This window comes from Ascidia mentula, chromosome 4, assembly GCF_947561715.1.
Source record: "Ascidia mentula chromosome 4, kaAscMent1.1, whole genome shotgun sequence".
NCBI classification, from domain to species: domain Eukaryota; kingdom Metazoa; phylum Chordata; class Ascidiacea; order Phlebobranchia; family Ascidiidae; genus Ascidia; species Ascidia mentula.
This window is the reverse complement of record NC_138569.1, coordinates 16,729,273-16,744,493: the sequence shown is the minus strand read 5'-3', so window position 1 is coordinate 16,744,493 and position 15,221 is coordinate 16,729,273. Positions and strand designations below refer to the sequence as shown.

At 37.2% G+C, this 15,221-nt stretch overlaps 4 protein-coding genes and 1 pseudogene across 4 annotated transcripts; 2 read left to right on the top strand and 3 right to left on the bottom strand.

Annotated features, from left to right (window-relative positions):
• Nucleotides 1–279: 279 nt before the first annotated feature.
• Nucleotides 280–1,783, bottom strand: LOC145899364 (solute carrier family 61 member 1-like). Its single transcript, XM_082988114.1, has one exon. It carries the CDS (start codon nucleotides 1,678–1,680, stop codon nucleotides 280–282), a length of 1,401 nt encoding a protein of 466 aa, XP_082844240.1. The 5' UTR covers nucleotides 1,681–1,783.
• Nucleotides 1,784–1,914: 131 nt separating this feature from the next.
• LOC145899377 (WD repeat domain phosphoinositide-interacting protein 3-like) lies at nucleotides 1,915–5,595 on the top strand. Its single transcript, XM_082988129.1, has 10 exons — nucleotides 1,915–2,230; nucleotides 2,299–2,373; nucleotides 2,551–2,652; nucleotides 2,939–3,121; nucleotides 3,185–3,258; nucleotides 3,632–3,748; nucleotides 4,018–4,103; nucleotides 4,181–4,294; nucleotides 4,408–4,523; nucleotides 4,587–5,595. Exons 1-10 carry the CDS (start codon nucleotides 2,188–2,190, stop codon nucleotides 4,688–4,690), a joined length of 1,014 nt encoding a protein of 337 aa, XP_082844255.1. The 5' UTR covers nucleotides 1,915–2,187; the 3' UTR covers nucleotides 4,691–5,595.
• A 391-nt stretch (nucleotides 5,596–5,986) lies between these two features.
• Nucleotides 5,987–6,760, bottom strand: LOC145898190 (glutathione S-transferase Mu 3 pseudogene; annotated as a pseudogene).
• A 2,558-nt stretch (nucleotides 6,761–9,318) lies between these two features.
• LOC145899356 (very long-chain specific acyl-CoA dehydrogenase, mitochondrial-like) lies at nucleotides 9,319–11,496 on the top strand. Its single transcript, XM_082988104.1, has one exon. The coding sequence runs from the start codon at nucleotides 9,374–9,376 to the stop codon at nucleotides 11,264–11,266; it is 1,893 nt and encodes a 630-aa protein (XP_082844230.1). The 5' UTR covers nucleotides 9,319–9,373; the 3' UTR covers nucleotides 11,267–11,496.
• An 85-nt stretch (nucleotides 11,497–11,581) lies between these two features.
• Nucleotides 11,582–14,757, bottom strand: LOC145899370 (fumarylacetoacetase-like). Its single transcript, XM_082988121.1, has 11 exons — nucleotides 14,617–14,757; nucleotides 14,355–14,462; nucleotides 14,078–14,199; nucleotides 13,700–13,840; nucleotides 13,352–13,499; nucleotides 12,904–13,003; nucleotides 12,391–12,597; nucleotides 12,270–12,316; nucleotides 11,970–12,071; nucleotides 11,785–11,902; nucleotides 11,582–11,721 (listed from the first exon to the last, which is right to left on the bottom strand). Exons 1-11 carry the CDS (start codon nucleotides 14,695–14,697, stop codon nucleotides 11,639–11,641), a joined length of 1,257 nt encoding a protein of 418 aa, XP_082844247.1. The 5' UTR covers nucleotides 14,698–14,757; the 3' UTR covers nucleotides 11,582–11,638.
• Nucleotides 14,758–15,221: the final 464 nt, after the last annotated feature.

Here is a 15,221-nt window from a genome sequence, read left to right as displayed (position 1 = left end):
ATGAGGCCAATATTTTACATCCTACTACACATGACACTTCAAAAGAACTGAGTAAGATAAAACATAATGCACATACATAAATGCAACATGTGATACAAAGAATACATTAACTAAGTCCTATTATAGAAGAAACCGTTTTATCTTTTTTAATGCGAGTAATGCACAAATAATATATTAGTTTTGGTGCTTCTGTAATGTAACCAGTAGTGCAAAATATACATAAACAAACAAAGGTCACATATAAATGTAAAACTTTGTTAAAGTAAGCCACAAAAGCTTTTAAGAAAATCCCTGCATTATCAAAGCTTCATTGTCATCATCAAATTCAATCTTTGGTTGCACTTTTTTTGCTGATCTTGATGCATTAACAATAATAAAAAGTGCCAGAACAATAGCAATAAAACAGCACGCAAACAAGTTCTTCGTTCCTGACTCATTGTCAACACTGTGCAGAAAAATAAGTCCTGTGCAGGCAATAAGGTTTAGTGGCACTCGAAACCATGTCATGTTTGCACTTTGAATTTTGTCCAAGTCCAGCTCCTTTTTCACATCGGTCATTGCTGGAAAATACATTCCAGATGCCATTTCAAAGACAAGAAAGGCACAAAATGATACAATAGGAAATTCTTGGCTTGGATGTGTTGAAACTACACATATCAAAACAGCTGATCCAGCTGCAAACAAAATTCCATACATGACATGGCAAGCCATTGTTTTTTTAGTAGAAATGATCATCCTGTAAATGGTGCCACCTAGCAGGTGACTAACCATAAAAGAAGCAAATACAATGCCCAGTGGTGGGCCATGGTGATCAAGAACTGGGGTCCAGAGAAAGACAAACAGACACAGGACACTTTCAAACAAAGCTTGGATACAACCCACTTGAAAAAGCTTGTTGTTCCGAACAATTGTTTGCAGTTGCTGACAACATGCCTTGCACACTTTCTTCTTTTCCATGTGCACAATGCTTTCTGGTGCATTGACCAGACCAGATGTATTTAATCCAATTTCTTTCCAGGTTTTTGATGCAAAAATGCATGACATGAGTAAGACTGGTACAGATAGCACTGATGGGACAACAGGACTAAGATGGAATACTTCACACAGAAGATATGCTGTTATGCCAGCAAAAACGGCACAAATGCAGTTTCCTTTAGATGATTTTCTAAAGGTTATTTCCATCCATTCAACAGGAAAATCATGTGTTTGTGTATGAGTATTGGTATACCACATTTCTTGAGCACAAAACAAAAGTGAAGTAGCTGCTCCTGACAGTAATCTTCCAACAATAAGCACAGTGTAGTCTGGTGATAGCTTCATAAGACATGCTACAGCGTAGGCCAAAGTTGAGATTATAAAAACCCTGCACTGTCCATATGTCTGAACAATGTAATGGGATGATGTTCCAAAGGCCAGTGCGGATGCAAACCCACACACATATATGATAGCAATCTGATCTTCAATGAAGCCATAGTCCGCGTACAATTTGTACAAATATGGGGCATTGAGCCAATCTCCAAAAATAACAAGGTAATACACATAAAAGTACACTTTTTGGAAAGTTAGGAACTGTGGATTTGTGTTGGTTTTGTTTTTCAAAATGAACTTTAGCAACAGTTGCGAAGCAGCAGTTGTCGCGCTTATCACCAAAAACGTGATAAAAACCGTGGCAACCAACATAGCTCTGCTACAACCTGTTTACAAACTGTCCATTGTTACAAACAAATTTTTCTTTGAAACCCAAAATTCTTGATTTGCAAACGTCACAACACTTGTCAACTTCGCCAAAGGCACAACGGAACTACTAAACCGTGACAGAACTAGTCAACCATACAATTGTTTTGTGAACGCAGATGCAGATAGAGATAGACTTTCTTTCTTAGAAAATTGTGTGAATGGAGAATATACATAAAGTCGTTATATTTTTTTTGTTGTATCTATGCTTTGGCTGGCATTGTTTTCAATGATGTAGGCCACCACCATAGGTATGTCGTGACGTCTAATTTTGTCATAATGCTACGCTGCGCACTTCACTACAGGGGCAAAGGGGGTTGTTTTATAGCCCACATATTGATTTTGATGTAATAATAATTGTGTTTAATATTGACCTGTATATTTTGTGTAGTTTTACTACATTGTAATAACAATTCCTCCAATCTTGTATATATGTGTTGAGGAAATATAGTGATGGCAAAAAATCTATTGTACAGTGCATTTAATCAAGATCAAGGTCAGTTATGTGTGCAAAATATTGTTTGATATGTTATCAAATGTTTAATGCCGTTTTCTACACAACAGGATGTTTTGCTTGTGGAATGCAAAATGGATTCCGCATATATAACACTCATCCTTTAAAGGAAAAGGAACGTCGCGGTAAGAAAATTTGTGCCTAACTGGTTGAGGAATAGATGTAACAGTACTTTAATTTGGTCCTGCACTGGTTCCAAGTCAAACATATCTTTCATGAAAAAATACTCAGAACTGTATCTGGCCTAAATAATTTCAAAAGCTGTATCGCTATTGTTGTGCCAACTTAATGCTGTTTTGTAGATTTTGAAATGGGTGGAATTGGGTTTGTTGAAATGCTGTTTCGCTGCAACTATCTTGCTCTTGTTGGTGGAGGCAGCTCTCCTCAGTACCCCAGAAACAAAGGTATGTGCTTTACTACTCTGCCTAACAATTATATTGCAATTTTTAATAGTTTGAATTTGTAACTAAAATTACTTGCAAAGAGTGACTGACGATCAATATCGGTGTGAACTTTTATTTTGAAATCTCACTAAAATATTGGTTTCACCATAATGGCAACGTCAGTGTCTGTGCCAAAAAAAAGGATAAGTACAAACAAAAGCAAAGCTATATGTTAAGATCTGTGAAGTAATAATTTACGTTTTTTCTTTGTAACACTTTCCTGATGATCCATGTACATGGTTTGCAGTAATGATATGGGATGACCTCAAAAAAAAAGTTGTTGTTGAATTGATCTTCTCATCTGATGTGCGTAGTGTGAGACTAAGAAGGGATAGAATTGTTGTGACTTTGGACAGACTGATCAAAGTTTTTACCTTCACGCAAAATCCCCAGCAATTACATTCATTCGAAACCACGTACAATCCAGAAGGTAAACTAGTTGTATTAATTGTAAGTTTTCAGAATTAAGTGGTAACTTGTAAATGTTTTGCAGGTCTGTGTCAATTGTGCCCCAGCAGCAGTAAATCAATTCTGGTGTTTCCTGCAAGAACAACAGGCATGATTCAAGTAAATCTCAATTTCCTTTACTTGACATATTAACCATATAAATAAATCTGCATGAAAAGCATGAAAAACATGATGAGCACAAAAAAATCCAAAGACCAGGGCATATAACATATGTAATGCCAGTGGCTTCTTCAAATTTTGTCATTTGCGTCTGTAAGTTATTTGCAGTAGTAGTTTTATTTTGGTGGTTTAAACTAATGTATGTATGCAGATATATGATTCAACATTATTGGTGTGCAAATAATTTTGTTTCTCCTTGTGTATTTCAAAATTACAGTGTGGTGTATTCTGTGCTTATGAAGTGTTTTTTTTATATATTATGTTTGAATGTTTAAGGCTTGTTTAGTTTTACTGAAAAATAATTGTATGTTAGGTGGTCGACTTAAGTAAGACAGAAGCTGCCCCACTGGAAATTCATGCCCATGACGGCCCTATTTCCTGTCTTGCCCTAAACCTTAATGGAAATAGACTGGCCACTGCCTCACATAAGGTAAATGTGATTTGCTGTCTAAATTTGATTCAGAAATTGAAAATCTGACTGAATTAGTAACCAATTTTTTACAATTATTATTACCTTATTTTTTCCTATTTTACATTATTTCCATTAAAATGTTATAAATGCGACCAGGAAAATGATAAATTATATAGAAATTTTTTCTGCTCTTCTGACAGACTTTCAGTGAGGCTTAAATAAAATCTTGCTAAACTTATTGCTTATTGCCAGATATTAGGATTGACAGACATTTTCATTTCTTATAGGGAACTTTAATAAGAATATTTGACACGACAACGGGAGACCAAGTGGGTGAATTGCGTAGAGGTTCTGGAAATGCAAGAATCTACTGGTCAGTTTTAAAAACCTGCTTTGAGCAATATAAGTTTGCTGTAAAGCTGTAACCAAAAAATACATTTGTTCTTACAGCATTAACTTCAATGCTGACTCTACATTTCTTTGTGCATCAAGTGACCATGGCACAGTTCATATATTTTCTTTGGAAGACACTGACAAATCACCTCAAAAAAATAAGCCACAGAGGTATGTTGCACTGTTATACTTGCATGCAAACGTAACTAGCCTGGTTTTTGCAAGTTATTATGTATATATCAACCTTTTTGATAAAGCACTTTCAAAAACATCCCTTTTTTTAGTTCAAATCGCTTTCTACCCAAGTATTTCAGTAGCAAATGGAGTTTTGGGAGATTTAATGTTCCAAGCTCATCACACTGTATTTGTGCTTTTACTGCTGACTCATCTGCAGTAATAGGTGGGTGTATTCTTTCTAGAGATAGGACACTATGTTTATTGAATCATTCCTTTTATCTTACAGCAATATGTAGTGATGGGACCTATTACAGGTTCACGTTTACGCTGAAAGGTGAATGTGTACGAGATTACTTTGCTCACTTTTTGGATATGACAGACACCAGCTGACTCTTCTTTAACCCTTCACTCTGGCTACCATTGTGTTTTATCTGCTGTTGTTCCAGTGTTATTTCTATTGTTGCTATGTTTGAAAGTATAATTGCATAAATTTTCAAAGAAAAGTTGAATTCCGATGCTCCAAAAGCATTCTCTACACTGTCGTTTGTTATGGTTGGCTTTGTTTTTATATATTTGCAGCTGGTCATCCCATTACATTTTAGCTGCTTTATTAGTGGCACTTTGTTAAATTTCATTGCAAATATTCATTCAACAACTTTTTGCCATTGTTACGTTTTCTTACATGCCTTTAAACACATGCTCTTTAACAACTTTTAAGTGACCTTAACAATACTTCAGATTTTCAAGAACTCACCTTCTGACACGAGTCTAGATTGTATTCAACCAAGACCAGCCATGCAGGTGGAATAACCCTGATAAATTCCATGCCATGTGTTTTTTTGTGTGAGAAGGTCGATTCTTAAAACTGATACTATTCCTGATAGGAACACAATAAATTGTGTAGAATGGCTAATATACCAAATTGTGTTTGTATAATTGTTCACCAAACATGCAGTCCTTTTATATCGATGGTTGCTTTTGTCTTTGTCTAAATGAGCCTTACCAATTGGCACTTGCCATTGTATCCAAACGCGCAAACAAAAGAAAACAAAAAGCAGTTTAAGTCAATGTTTTGCTTTCACATTGTTTTGGATGTAAACAACATTTCCCGATGGTTTTGCAATCCTGAAGTGCAATATATATATGTGTCATAAAAAACTATTTCAAATTTTTTGTGTTGTCAGATCAAAAGCATTGTTTAAGGTTCATTTTTTAAACAATTCGGCTAATTTGCAATACTTTTCCATTTCTGCTCACAGGTGCGATTTTCAAGGTATGCGATTGTACCGTTTTATCATAACATATGTAATAAAATGTGTACACTCCATCAATCTTTTTTCGTTGGCGAATGCCCTTTACCAAAACGACCTGCAAAAGCGTGCTGCAAGAATACTGCTGTAAATAGTGATATGTTGGTGATATCTTTGCGTCATAAGCGGAATGTAATGCAGCTTCGGAATTAACTAAAACGCCTTTTCAGAGCCCGACGCTAAAGAAAATAATGCAATAATAGGTTGATCCAGCTCTATACTGAAAAGTTTACGCTACTTTACATTCTGATAACTTTTATTTAAATCGTTTTTTTTCGTACATGACAATTAAATGGATCGGTATGGCGATCATACGCATATTTTTTATCGTATTAATTTTTCCACAGTTTTTTACATCTTGTAGGTAGACTATAGTTTAGCGCAGTGGTTGCCCACCCCAAGTCGCCATTCTCGACATGATGGGCAAGCTGTAGTACTGATCAGACTGCTTGTGTTTGGCGATTGCTTCCAAACTCTCGAACCTTTGCAAATATTTCTGCACATTTGGAAGTAGCTTAAGACAGCCTGGCTCCATTAACTCGAGCCAATCCATGCAGTCAGCAAAGACGAAATCGACGTACATCAACCTATCTGCTGCAAGCCATTTTCTTTTCGCGAGAATTCGTTCGAAGTTTCCAAGTTTCTTTGGAAAATCTCTAATGTAGTTGGCCTTGGCAGTCTTGTGGTCCTTGCTGTAAGCCACCTGCACCAATTTTTTTTATAAGCACATTTTTCCTCACTCTAAAATTCACTGTAAAATTGGAATATAGCCTACTTTACATATCGGAATTTACGGTATACACACCTCAATCAGAGCAGTGCGCACATCTAGCGTCGCTCCCTGTGCTGAATCACAAGCCATATTCTCCTCCACTGTTTCCGGATAGAAGATCTTGTTAGCTCTGGCAATATGGCGCAGTATGGCAAAACTCTCCGAAATCTTCACGTCTCCATCAATGAAGTAGGGCAGATTCGCAAAGTCAATTCCAAACACAGGTTTCTTGTCAAACCACTGACTTTGATCGAATTCAGGTCCTTCCCCCATATAGTAATATTCCATCTCGTAAGGAATTTCCAGCCACTCCAGCATCATTTTTATCGGGTGGCAAACTCCTCGAAGATTGTAATAACCCAAAGTAACCTTTCCCATTTTAACTTACACTTGTCTCACACGCACCGCAAGCCCTACAAATCAATGTTCGGCACAAATGAATCAAAACGCTAATCAACCACTATCCAAGACTTAGAAAATTTGCAATAAAGGTTATGAAATTAATTGCAACTGAACTGTGGCAGACCTAATTCTGCATTGGTCCCCTATCGTGATAGTATGCAGCCTGCGGGCTATAGCGATTTTGCGGCGATTTAAGCATAAGATAAACACACGAGACCTACATTCTGTTTTTTATGTTACTTACACCAGAAATACCTCAACATTAAACAAAACCGTTGCATCGGAAAATGGCCGTTCTGGTCTGTGGCAGAAATCATATTATTCCAATTGTTACGTGCGTATATAATATGTTACATCCTTGAGTTGATACATTAAACCTTCAATAAAGCGTCGCAAAATCTCTTTAAAATATGTTCTTCATTTACTCGTTGCGTTATTTCAAACAAAAAGTTTTGTGCGCCAGCACCATTGAGACAACGAATAAGTTAATATTTGTGACACTACGTATAGCATATGTTCTCCAAACCCCGGTTAACTAGTGATCAACGGAACAAAATCTCATTCATTGTTTGCATAAGTTGTCTTGATCCATCCTGTAATCGTGACATACATGGATAACGAAAATGCAGCAAGTTGCAATTGTAGCAGGTTTAGGGCTATTTTTGTACATTTGCCTTTGTGCCAATTGTTTACTAAATAAAAAGTTTTCAAATAACGTAAAGTAACTCGTTGAAGTTTTGATACCTTTATAATTGTTTGCAAATAACATAACTTTACTTGAGCAATAGTTGAAAATGAGTCTTAAGAGGCGTTTTCTTTTAATACGTTTGCTTGAATTGGGTCCCTTTTTCTTTTTTTCACAATAACTCGTCGACTTTCTGACAACACTTGTTTGCGTTCGCCTTGCAACGTTTCACAGACTAGAGACCAACGAACGCACATACAGGCGTCGAGAGACCATAGCCATGGTCCTAAAAATATTGCTTGCAATATACGATTAGTCTACAGTGTTTCTTAAACTTTTTTTCTGTACCGCCCCCCCAATCACCTTGGTCATTTAGGAATGCCCAACAAAACGGACAAAAAACACAACGAATTTATTTGTTGCTTGTAAATTAATGAATTGGGTGAGGTTGGTGCAATGACACCAATTTCTCAAAATCAGGTTTCATGTCGGACAAAAACAGTCGTAAGTCTCCTCAATTGTCGATATCACGACGATTTCTTTTTCCATCTATAAAAGAGTGGTGAATGCGCTGAACGCACGTTCCACCAAGTATATAAGAGCTAAGAAAATTACGGAAAGATGCTCGCGTACCACCTGGAATGCGGTCGCATACCACTAGTGGTAAACGTACCACCGGTTGGGAAGCACAGACTTACGGTATAAGAAAAAAATGGCCATGTCACCAATCGCGCCCCCCAATCGCCAATTCAGTCTCCAGCGCCCCCCGTACGATTGTAATAGCCCCCACTTTGGGAATCACTGGTCTACATCAACTTTGCACGCCAATATGATTCGGGTATATAACAGCACGACGTACGACCGTAAATCCATGAGACTTTCGACACTGAGCGCGTATATCCGATAAATTTGTTTTCACGAAGTTCTTTTTTTCACGGGAAAGCTATGATTTGGAATGCTCTTGTTACAGTAAATTTTTTTGTTAATTGACAAAGCTAGGTGTATTAGAATCTAATATGTGGATTTAAAGGCGAACGCCATTTACTGTTACTTAACTTTTTTTTTCAAGTCATGCAGCAACATTCCCCTTGCTTGCGTGTGTCATTACAACAATATTTCTGTTCTTTCCAAAAAAAAGTGTGGAAAAACACCCTTCAAAATGTAAAATTTTTAAACACCCTGAAGGTACCTGATAGAGTGCTGATTCAGCATTTTCGAAGTCAAAAATGCAGTGTTACATATTTCGTGCAACATGGACCAATCGTCGTAGCATATCTAAGTACATTTGTTAAAAATTGTTCGTAATCTTATTTTTGCTTAAATTCTTACATTAGTCGCATTCAGTTGACGATTGGTGGAATAACGTGCAGCTTATTACCACACAAAGATCAAGATCGTTGTCACGGACGTCAGTTGTTCGCAATTCATTATCATTACCTGTATGCTGACCTTGCACAGTTTCTTGTCCCTTCACTAACACTTTGACTTCAAATTCGCCGAAGCTTTCAACGGTTCGGGAGCGTGATGATGACGCAGCCCTATAGCGTATATATGCGTTTTTGAGATGGACTTTGAACGGGGGCGTATTGTATTACGTCATTACGCAAACTACCTTTATAAAGCGGTGAGCGACCATATGTGATTTTGTTATGTTTTACATGTAGTTGTTTCTCACGTAACCCAACTGCTTATTTTGTATTAAAATCAGGATCTCTGGAAGAAATGGTTCGCAGGTTGAAATATAACAAATTACGATGAGGCCAAAATATAACACAAAGGTTGTGTTTCTGTGAGAGAGAGTAGCCTAATTGTTACATATATTAAACTGTCACTTGTCTTTTCTAGCAGAGCCATAGCGGTAGTCTATTGTAAAAACATCACTTTCTTCAAAGTAAACATAAAACATGTGGAAATTATTAAGAAAACCAAGTGGAAGCATTCCTCGCCTATCTACTCTTGTGGAGTATAAGTTGGGCGCATCATCAGCACCAGTGGCAACATCTTGTATGAGATGGAAGTCTGATGAATCTTCTCCTGTTGAATCAAAATCCTTTGTTATGAACTTGTTTCGAGGTCAATTAGCCACAGAACAAGTTTTGCCATATCCAAAAGCTATCACCAATGAAGAATCAGAGTTTGCACAGTCTCTCATAGACCCCATCAATAAATTCATGCTTGAAGTCAATGATGCTGCCAAAAATGATGAGCATGCTCAAATTGAAGACCACACATTACAAGGATTAAAGGAAATGGGTGCCTTTGGACTTCAGGTTCCAGTAGATTTTAATGGCCTTGGTTTGACAAACACCCAATATGCTAGACTTGTAGAAGTTGTAGGTCGATATGATCTTGGTGTTGGCATTGCCCTAGGTGCTCATCAGTCTATTGGCTTTAAAGGCATACTTCTATTTGGAAACAAAGAACAAAAAGCAAAATATCTTCCATCACTGGCAGTGGGTGAGAAATTTGCTGCCTATTGCCTTACAGAGCCTTCAAGTGGGTCGGATGCAGCTTCCATTCAAACAAAAGCCGTAAAAAGTGCTTGTGGCAAGTATTACACATTGAATGGTGGAAAGATCTGGATCAGCAATGGGGGCATTGCTGAAATATTCACAGTCTTTGCAAAAACTCCAATCACACAACCAGATGGTACAACAAAGGATAAAATCTCAGCGTTTATTGTTGAAAGAGCATTTGGAGGTGTCACCAGCGGACCACCAGAAAACAAGATGGGCATCAAAGCTTCCAACACTGCTGAAGTTCATTTTGAGGATGTAAAAGTTCCTGTTGAAAATCTTCTGGGTAACGAAGGCGAGGGATTCAAAGTGGCCATGCAAATTCTCAACAACGGTAGATTTGGAATGGCAGCTGCACTTTCCGGAAATATGAAAGGAATGATTGAAAAAGCTGTTGATCATGCAAGCAACAGAGTGCAATTTGGTTCCAAGCTTCACACCTATGGGTCCATCAAGGAAAAAATTGCAAACATGTCCATTCTGCAGTATGTGACAGAGTCTATGGCTTACATTATCTGTGCCAACATGGATGCTGGACATACAGACTTTCAGTTGGAGGCAGCCATTAGTAAAGTCTTTGGTTCGGAAGCTGCTTGGGCTGTGGCTGATGAATGCATTCAGATACTTGGTGGTATGGGATACATGAAAGAGTGTGGTGCAGAACGTGTGCTAAGAGACCTACGTATTTTCAGAATTTTTGAGGGTACAAACGATATCCTAAGGCTCTTTGTTGCCCTTACAGGAATGCAATATGCAGGAAAGTTTCTTGAGCCAATCTCCAAGGCAATGAAGTCACCCATTACCAATCTCGGAACCCTGGCAAGTTTTGGCACCGGATATGCAGCTAAAAGAATTGGAATTAGTTCAGCTCCATCTGTTGCCCAGTATGCACATGCCGATGTTTCAAACTCAGCAAATCTTTTGTCAAAATGCATTCTTCAATTTGGTACCACGTGTGAAGATGTTGCCATAAAGTATGGAAAGAAGTTTGTGGAAATGCAGTTCCTGCAAAACCGTATTGCCAATGCAACCATTGACATTTTTGGCATGATGGCTGTGATAAGCAGGGCTTCAATGTCCCTCAATAAGAATGTATCCAGCGCAAAAAATGAAGCAATGATGTGCAATGTGTGGTGTAATGCAGCTGCCAAAAGAGTAGCTGATAATTTAAATAAAGTGTCGGATAGTGTTTCCTTGAATGATTTCAAAGACATGGCAAAGCTATCAGATGCTGTCGTTGAAAACCAAGGTGTGTGCCAGGATCATCCACTTGGGTTTTAGGCAAAATTACCCATTAATTATAAAAATTCCTTATTTTTCATAACTTACTTGTGGACACTGTGCTCGTACAAGCTGATTGTTTTGTTGTTCTTTTTGTTTCTTGAAATGCAAGTTGTTTGTGTGTACAGAGCCATCCACTAATTTGTACAGCAGTTGCGTGCCAAGAGAGTGCTGCATTCTAATTTTTGTCTATCTTTGTTTTTGTTCCAACACGAAGGTTACGCATTTGACACTGGTGTTTATTAGCAATACAGACAGGTAACAAGAATTTCACTGAGAAGTCTTAATTATTGATACTAAAGTACGCAAGTGAACTTGATTTAGAAGGCAACAAATTGTGTATACATATATTCAAAGGTGATGTACACAGGACTAGGGAAACTGATTTTTTGCTGGCATGACTTTACCCTCGCATGTACCAAATCCCACACGATAACCATCACCCTGGCAATAGCCTATAATGCGATATAAGGTTGGGTTACTGCATGTTTGTTTAAACTTACAGTACAAATGCCTACCTGAAATAATAACATTATCCCCATCCTTTAAAAACTTCCTGGTATTTCCATTCCCCAAGTCAACTGTTTTTGTTCCTTTCCAACACAACTCAAGCATACTTCCAAAACTTGAAGGATCCTTGCCGAAAACACATTTAAGTAACAGAAAATAAAGTGACATTAAAAAGGCTTAGACTTATTAGTACCTCGCCGCTTATCGTTCCTGATGCATAAAGGTCTCCAGTTTGGGAATTGCATCCGTTCACAGTGTGGTGTGCTAACTGCTGCTTCATTGTCCAATACATATACTGAGCAATAAAGAGTTGTTCCACAGGTGTTACATAATTTAAAGCATATGCCTGCTCACAACTGCCCCATATAGTAAACAAGAAAGGGGATTAAACACTATAAAGTTACAGCAACATGCAATATGCATAAACCAGCAAACAACTTTGTTTCGAGGTTTATAAACAACTAAGCTACTTGTTGAGATTGTGTGTACCCACCTTAAAGTTGGAGTTAGTAACAATGGCAGGCTCCTGCATATCTTCTCCTACATCAAAAAACCCACATATTTGTAATAAAACTAATTAAGAAACAAAACTTTGTAGACAGATCAAAACTAACCTTGAATTGCTACAGAAAGTTTAATGTCAAAGTTGTACCGATCATCATGCTTCAAATAGGGTAGTACAGCAACATCATGTTCCATATTTGGTACAGCAAAAGGTGCCAAAGCTTCCATTGTGACAACCCATGGAGAAATTGAGGTACCAAAGTTTTTGCCCAAAAATGGCCCCAAGGGAACATACTCCCATTTTTGAATATCGCGAGCTACAAATCACAAAGTGGAGAGTTGTGTAATTAGCCTCTATAAACATTTACATGTTACAAGATAGTGGTTCACACCCACCCACCAAGGGTCTGTGGGATAGTTACAGGGGTGAATAAGCGAAAGTAGCCTTCTTATTATGTATGTTTAGTACTTTTTCCTGTTTTAGTTGTATTCCTTATACAGGAACTTTAGTGAAATATTCAGGGGTTCACATTTTTTTACTACAAAAGGGTTGGGAATCACTGCGTAATAATATGACTAACTCAGTTGAATTTTACAGTGTGGAAAGATTTTATGTTAATTACCTGACCAATCATTGACCAAAACCATTCCAAAGATGTGGTCTTGAGCACTACTTACTGGAATACTTGAACCAAGTTCATTGCCAACTCCAACAAAAAATCCCTAACATAAAAAACAGAAATCTATGTAATAGATATATACAAAATTTAAAAAAATTAATCCCAAAAAATCCGGCATAAAATTTACCACAATCTGCAATTAGATAAATGGAAACAACCTGGCGATAATCAACATATGTAAAAATCATCAACCATAACTGCTAAAGCCGGGGTGCACAATATGGGACATTTGTAATTATTTTTTTTTAATTTTTAAATCAAGAAAACAGGTTTTAAGACATCACTACCCCCAAAAAGCCACACAAATGTTTGACATCTGATAAAGAGCGTTCAACAAAAATGTCTTGCATCACTGTTTGTGTTGTGCACCCTCAAGGCTTCTCCCACCTACCATTTCCAACTCGAAATCAAACAGCTTGCATGGCCCAAATGTAGGAGGGTCATCTCCAGGCCGAGTTTGTCCACAGGGCCTTCTCAATGGTGTACCTGATATAACCACAGAAGATGCTCTTCCATGGTAACCAACAGGAATATGTTTCCTGCCAAGAAAACAACGTCATTGATCCATATACACACAATTATACAAATGATCTATATATGCACAACATAAAAATTACACTAACATGTTCCAAAAAAACTTAATGTACTACTATTGCTGCCAGGCATATAACAATTCAAAACAGACTGATCTTCTGGCATAAAATTATACCAACTGTTGTAACCCTTTAAAAAATCTTACCAGTTGGGCATAAGTGCATTTTCTTTACCCCTAAACATTGTACCAACGTTAGTTGCATGGTGAATTGATGAGTAAAAGTCGGTGTAGTCACCAATGGCAACTGGAAGATGCATAATTGCATCACTTTGTTTGACAAGTGCCCTACAAAGAATAAAGTAAAGTCAGCAACAGTCTTTAAACCAATATACAACACATTTGGAAAAATACTATCTTGGTGGCCCTAAATCTACAAAAACACACCCTGTTGTATGCATTTAGGGGACTTGAGTATACATTCAATTATACATATTAAAGTGTTTGGATGTAGTGTTTGTTCATTGTGTTTAATCTATTTTTACTTCCATTGCACATTTCTTGACAAAATATAACATAGACTACTTTTTTCGAAGCTCAGCATCATCTCTCAGGGTTGGGTTGTCCGCACTTAAAAGTGATTGTAAAGTGGATCTTGCTTCTTTCCATGCAGCAGGTCCCAGTTGCATAAATTTGTTCAGGGTTGCCTATGTAAAGTACCAGCCAAATATTTATATTCAAAACTAACAAATTCAGAAAAATACAATATATATATATATATATATATATATAATAGAATAATACAGCACAACACAGCAATATATATTTGTTTAATTTTAACTGCACACAAAATTTTACCTACCTCGACAAAAACATTTTTGCTTTTGCTTAAAATTGGTCCAGAAAACAAATGTGAAATTTCCTTTAGTGCAACAATTTGATCCCCAATTGCAACTCCAATTTGTGGATCCTAAACACAGATTTTATATTTTACAGAATCATGTTGTTATTCTTTTGTAAAATGGTAATGAACAAAATAAACAATATGTCAAACCATGTATTTATGTTAGCACATTGTATGCATTTGTCACTTTGCCACAGGTTATAGGTAAACATTTTCTTACCTTTTGTTTCACAGAAAACACTCCATATGGCAAGTTTTGAACTGGAAAGTGACTGCCCTCAGGAATTGATACAAAAGACATTTTGAAAAATTAAATTAGCACTGCACTATCCAAATTTACCAATGCACTATTGAAACACGTACTCTTTGGGTGAAAAAAACGTACAAATTTAGCTCAAATGTACAATGACAAGTTGCAATTCACTGGTTGCTTTGGCTGTACACACGCATGTGTTGCGATAGACCACGTGTTTTTATATCCGGTTGCATGAAAGTGGTGAACACGTTTGCCCCAAGTGAGCTTAAACGACCTCAACGAAGCCGATAAGCACGAAAGTTACAAGTGATTTCCAGAACAAAACCACAAGGAGGTCGTGTTACATGTGTACGGTAATTATCACGCCCCACTAAGCATTCCCAATGATAACACTTGATTGGTTTATACCGTGGGCGTGTCCATTGTATTTTGAGGTATGTTTTGGTGGTCTGTGATTTTGCTCGTGCAGCTGCAGTGTGTGGTGCAAACGTGCGCGTGCATGCAAATTAATTTAACTTTAAAAGTTTTGTTGCGTGTTGCATGAAGCAGGCTTCTTAAACTTCTTTTTT

What these genes read in the sequence shown, in the direction of transcription:
- LOC145899370 (XM_082988121.1), bottom strand. Translation starts at nt 14,697, where the DNA reads ATGTCTTTTGTATCAATTCCTGAGGGCAGTCACTTTCCAGTTCAAAAC. An exon ending in TGTTTTCTGTGAAACAAAAG is followed by an intron (nt 14,463 to 14,616) that starts GTAAGAAAATGT and finishes ATCTGTGTTTAG; the next exon opens with GATCCACAAATTGGAGTTGC. An exon ending in AATGCACTTATGCCCAACTG is followed by an intron (nt 13,500 to 13,699) that starts GTAAGATTTTTT and finishes TTTTCTTGGCAG; the next exon opens with GAAACATATTCCTGTTGGTT.
- LOC145899356 (XM_082988104.1), top strand. Translation starts at nt 9,374, where the DNA reads ATGTGGAAATTATTAAGAAAACCAAGTGGAAGCATTCCTCGCCTATCT.
- LOC145899377 (XM_082988129.1), top strand. Translation starts at nt 2,188, where the DNA reads ATGGCAAAAAATCTATTGTACAGTGCATTTAATCAAGATCAAG. An exon ending in AAAGGAAAAGGAACGTCGCG is followed by an intron (nt 2,374 to 2,550) that starts GTAAGAAAATTT and finishes GCTGTTTTGTAG; the next exon opens with ATTTTGAAATGGGTGGAATT. An exon ending in CAAAAAAATAAGCCACAGAG is followed by an intron (nt 4,295 to 4,407) that starts GTATGTTGCACT and finishes CCCTTTTTTTAG; the next exon opens with TTCAAATCGCTTTCTACCCA.
- LOC145899364 (XM_082988114.1), bottom strand. Translation starts at nt 1,680, where the DNA reads ATGTTGGTTGCCACGGTTTTTATCACGTTTTTGGTGATAAGCGCGACA.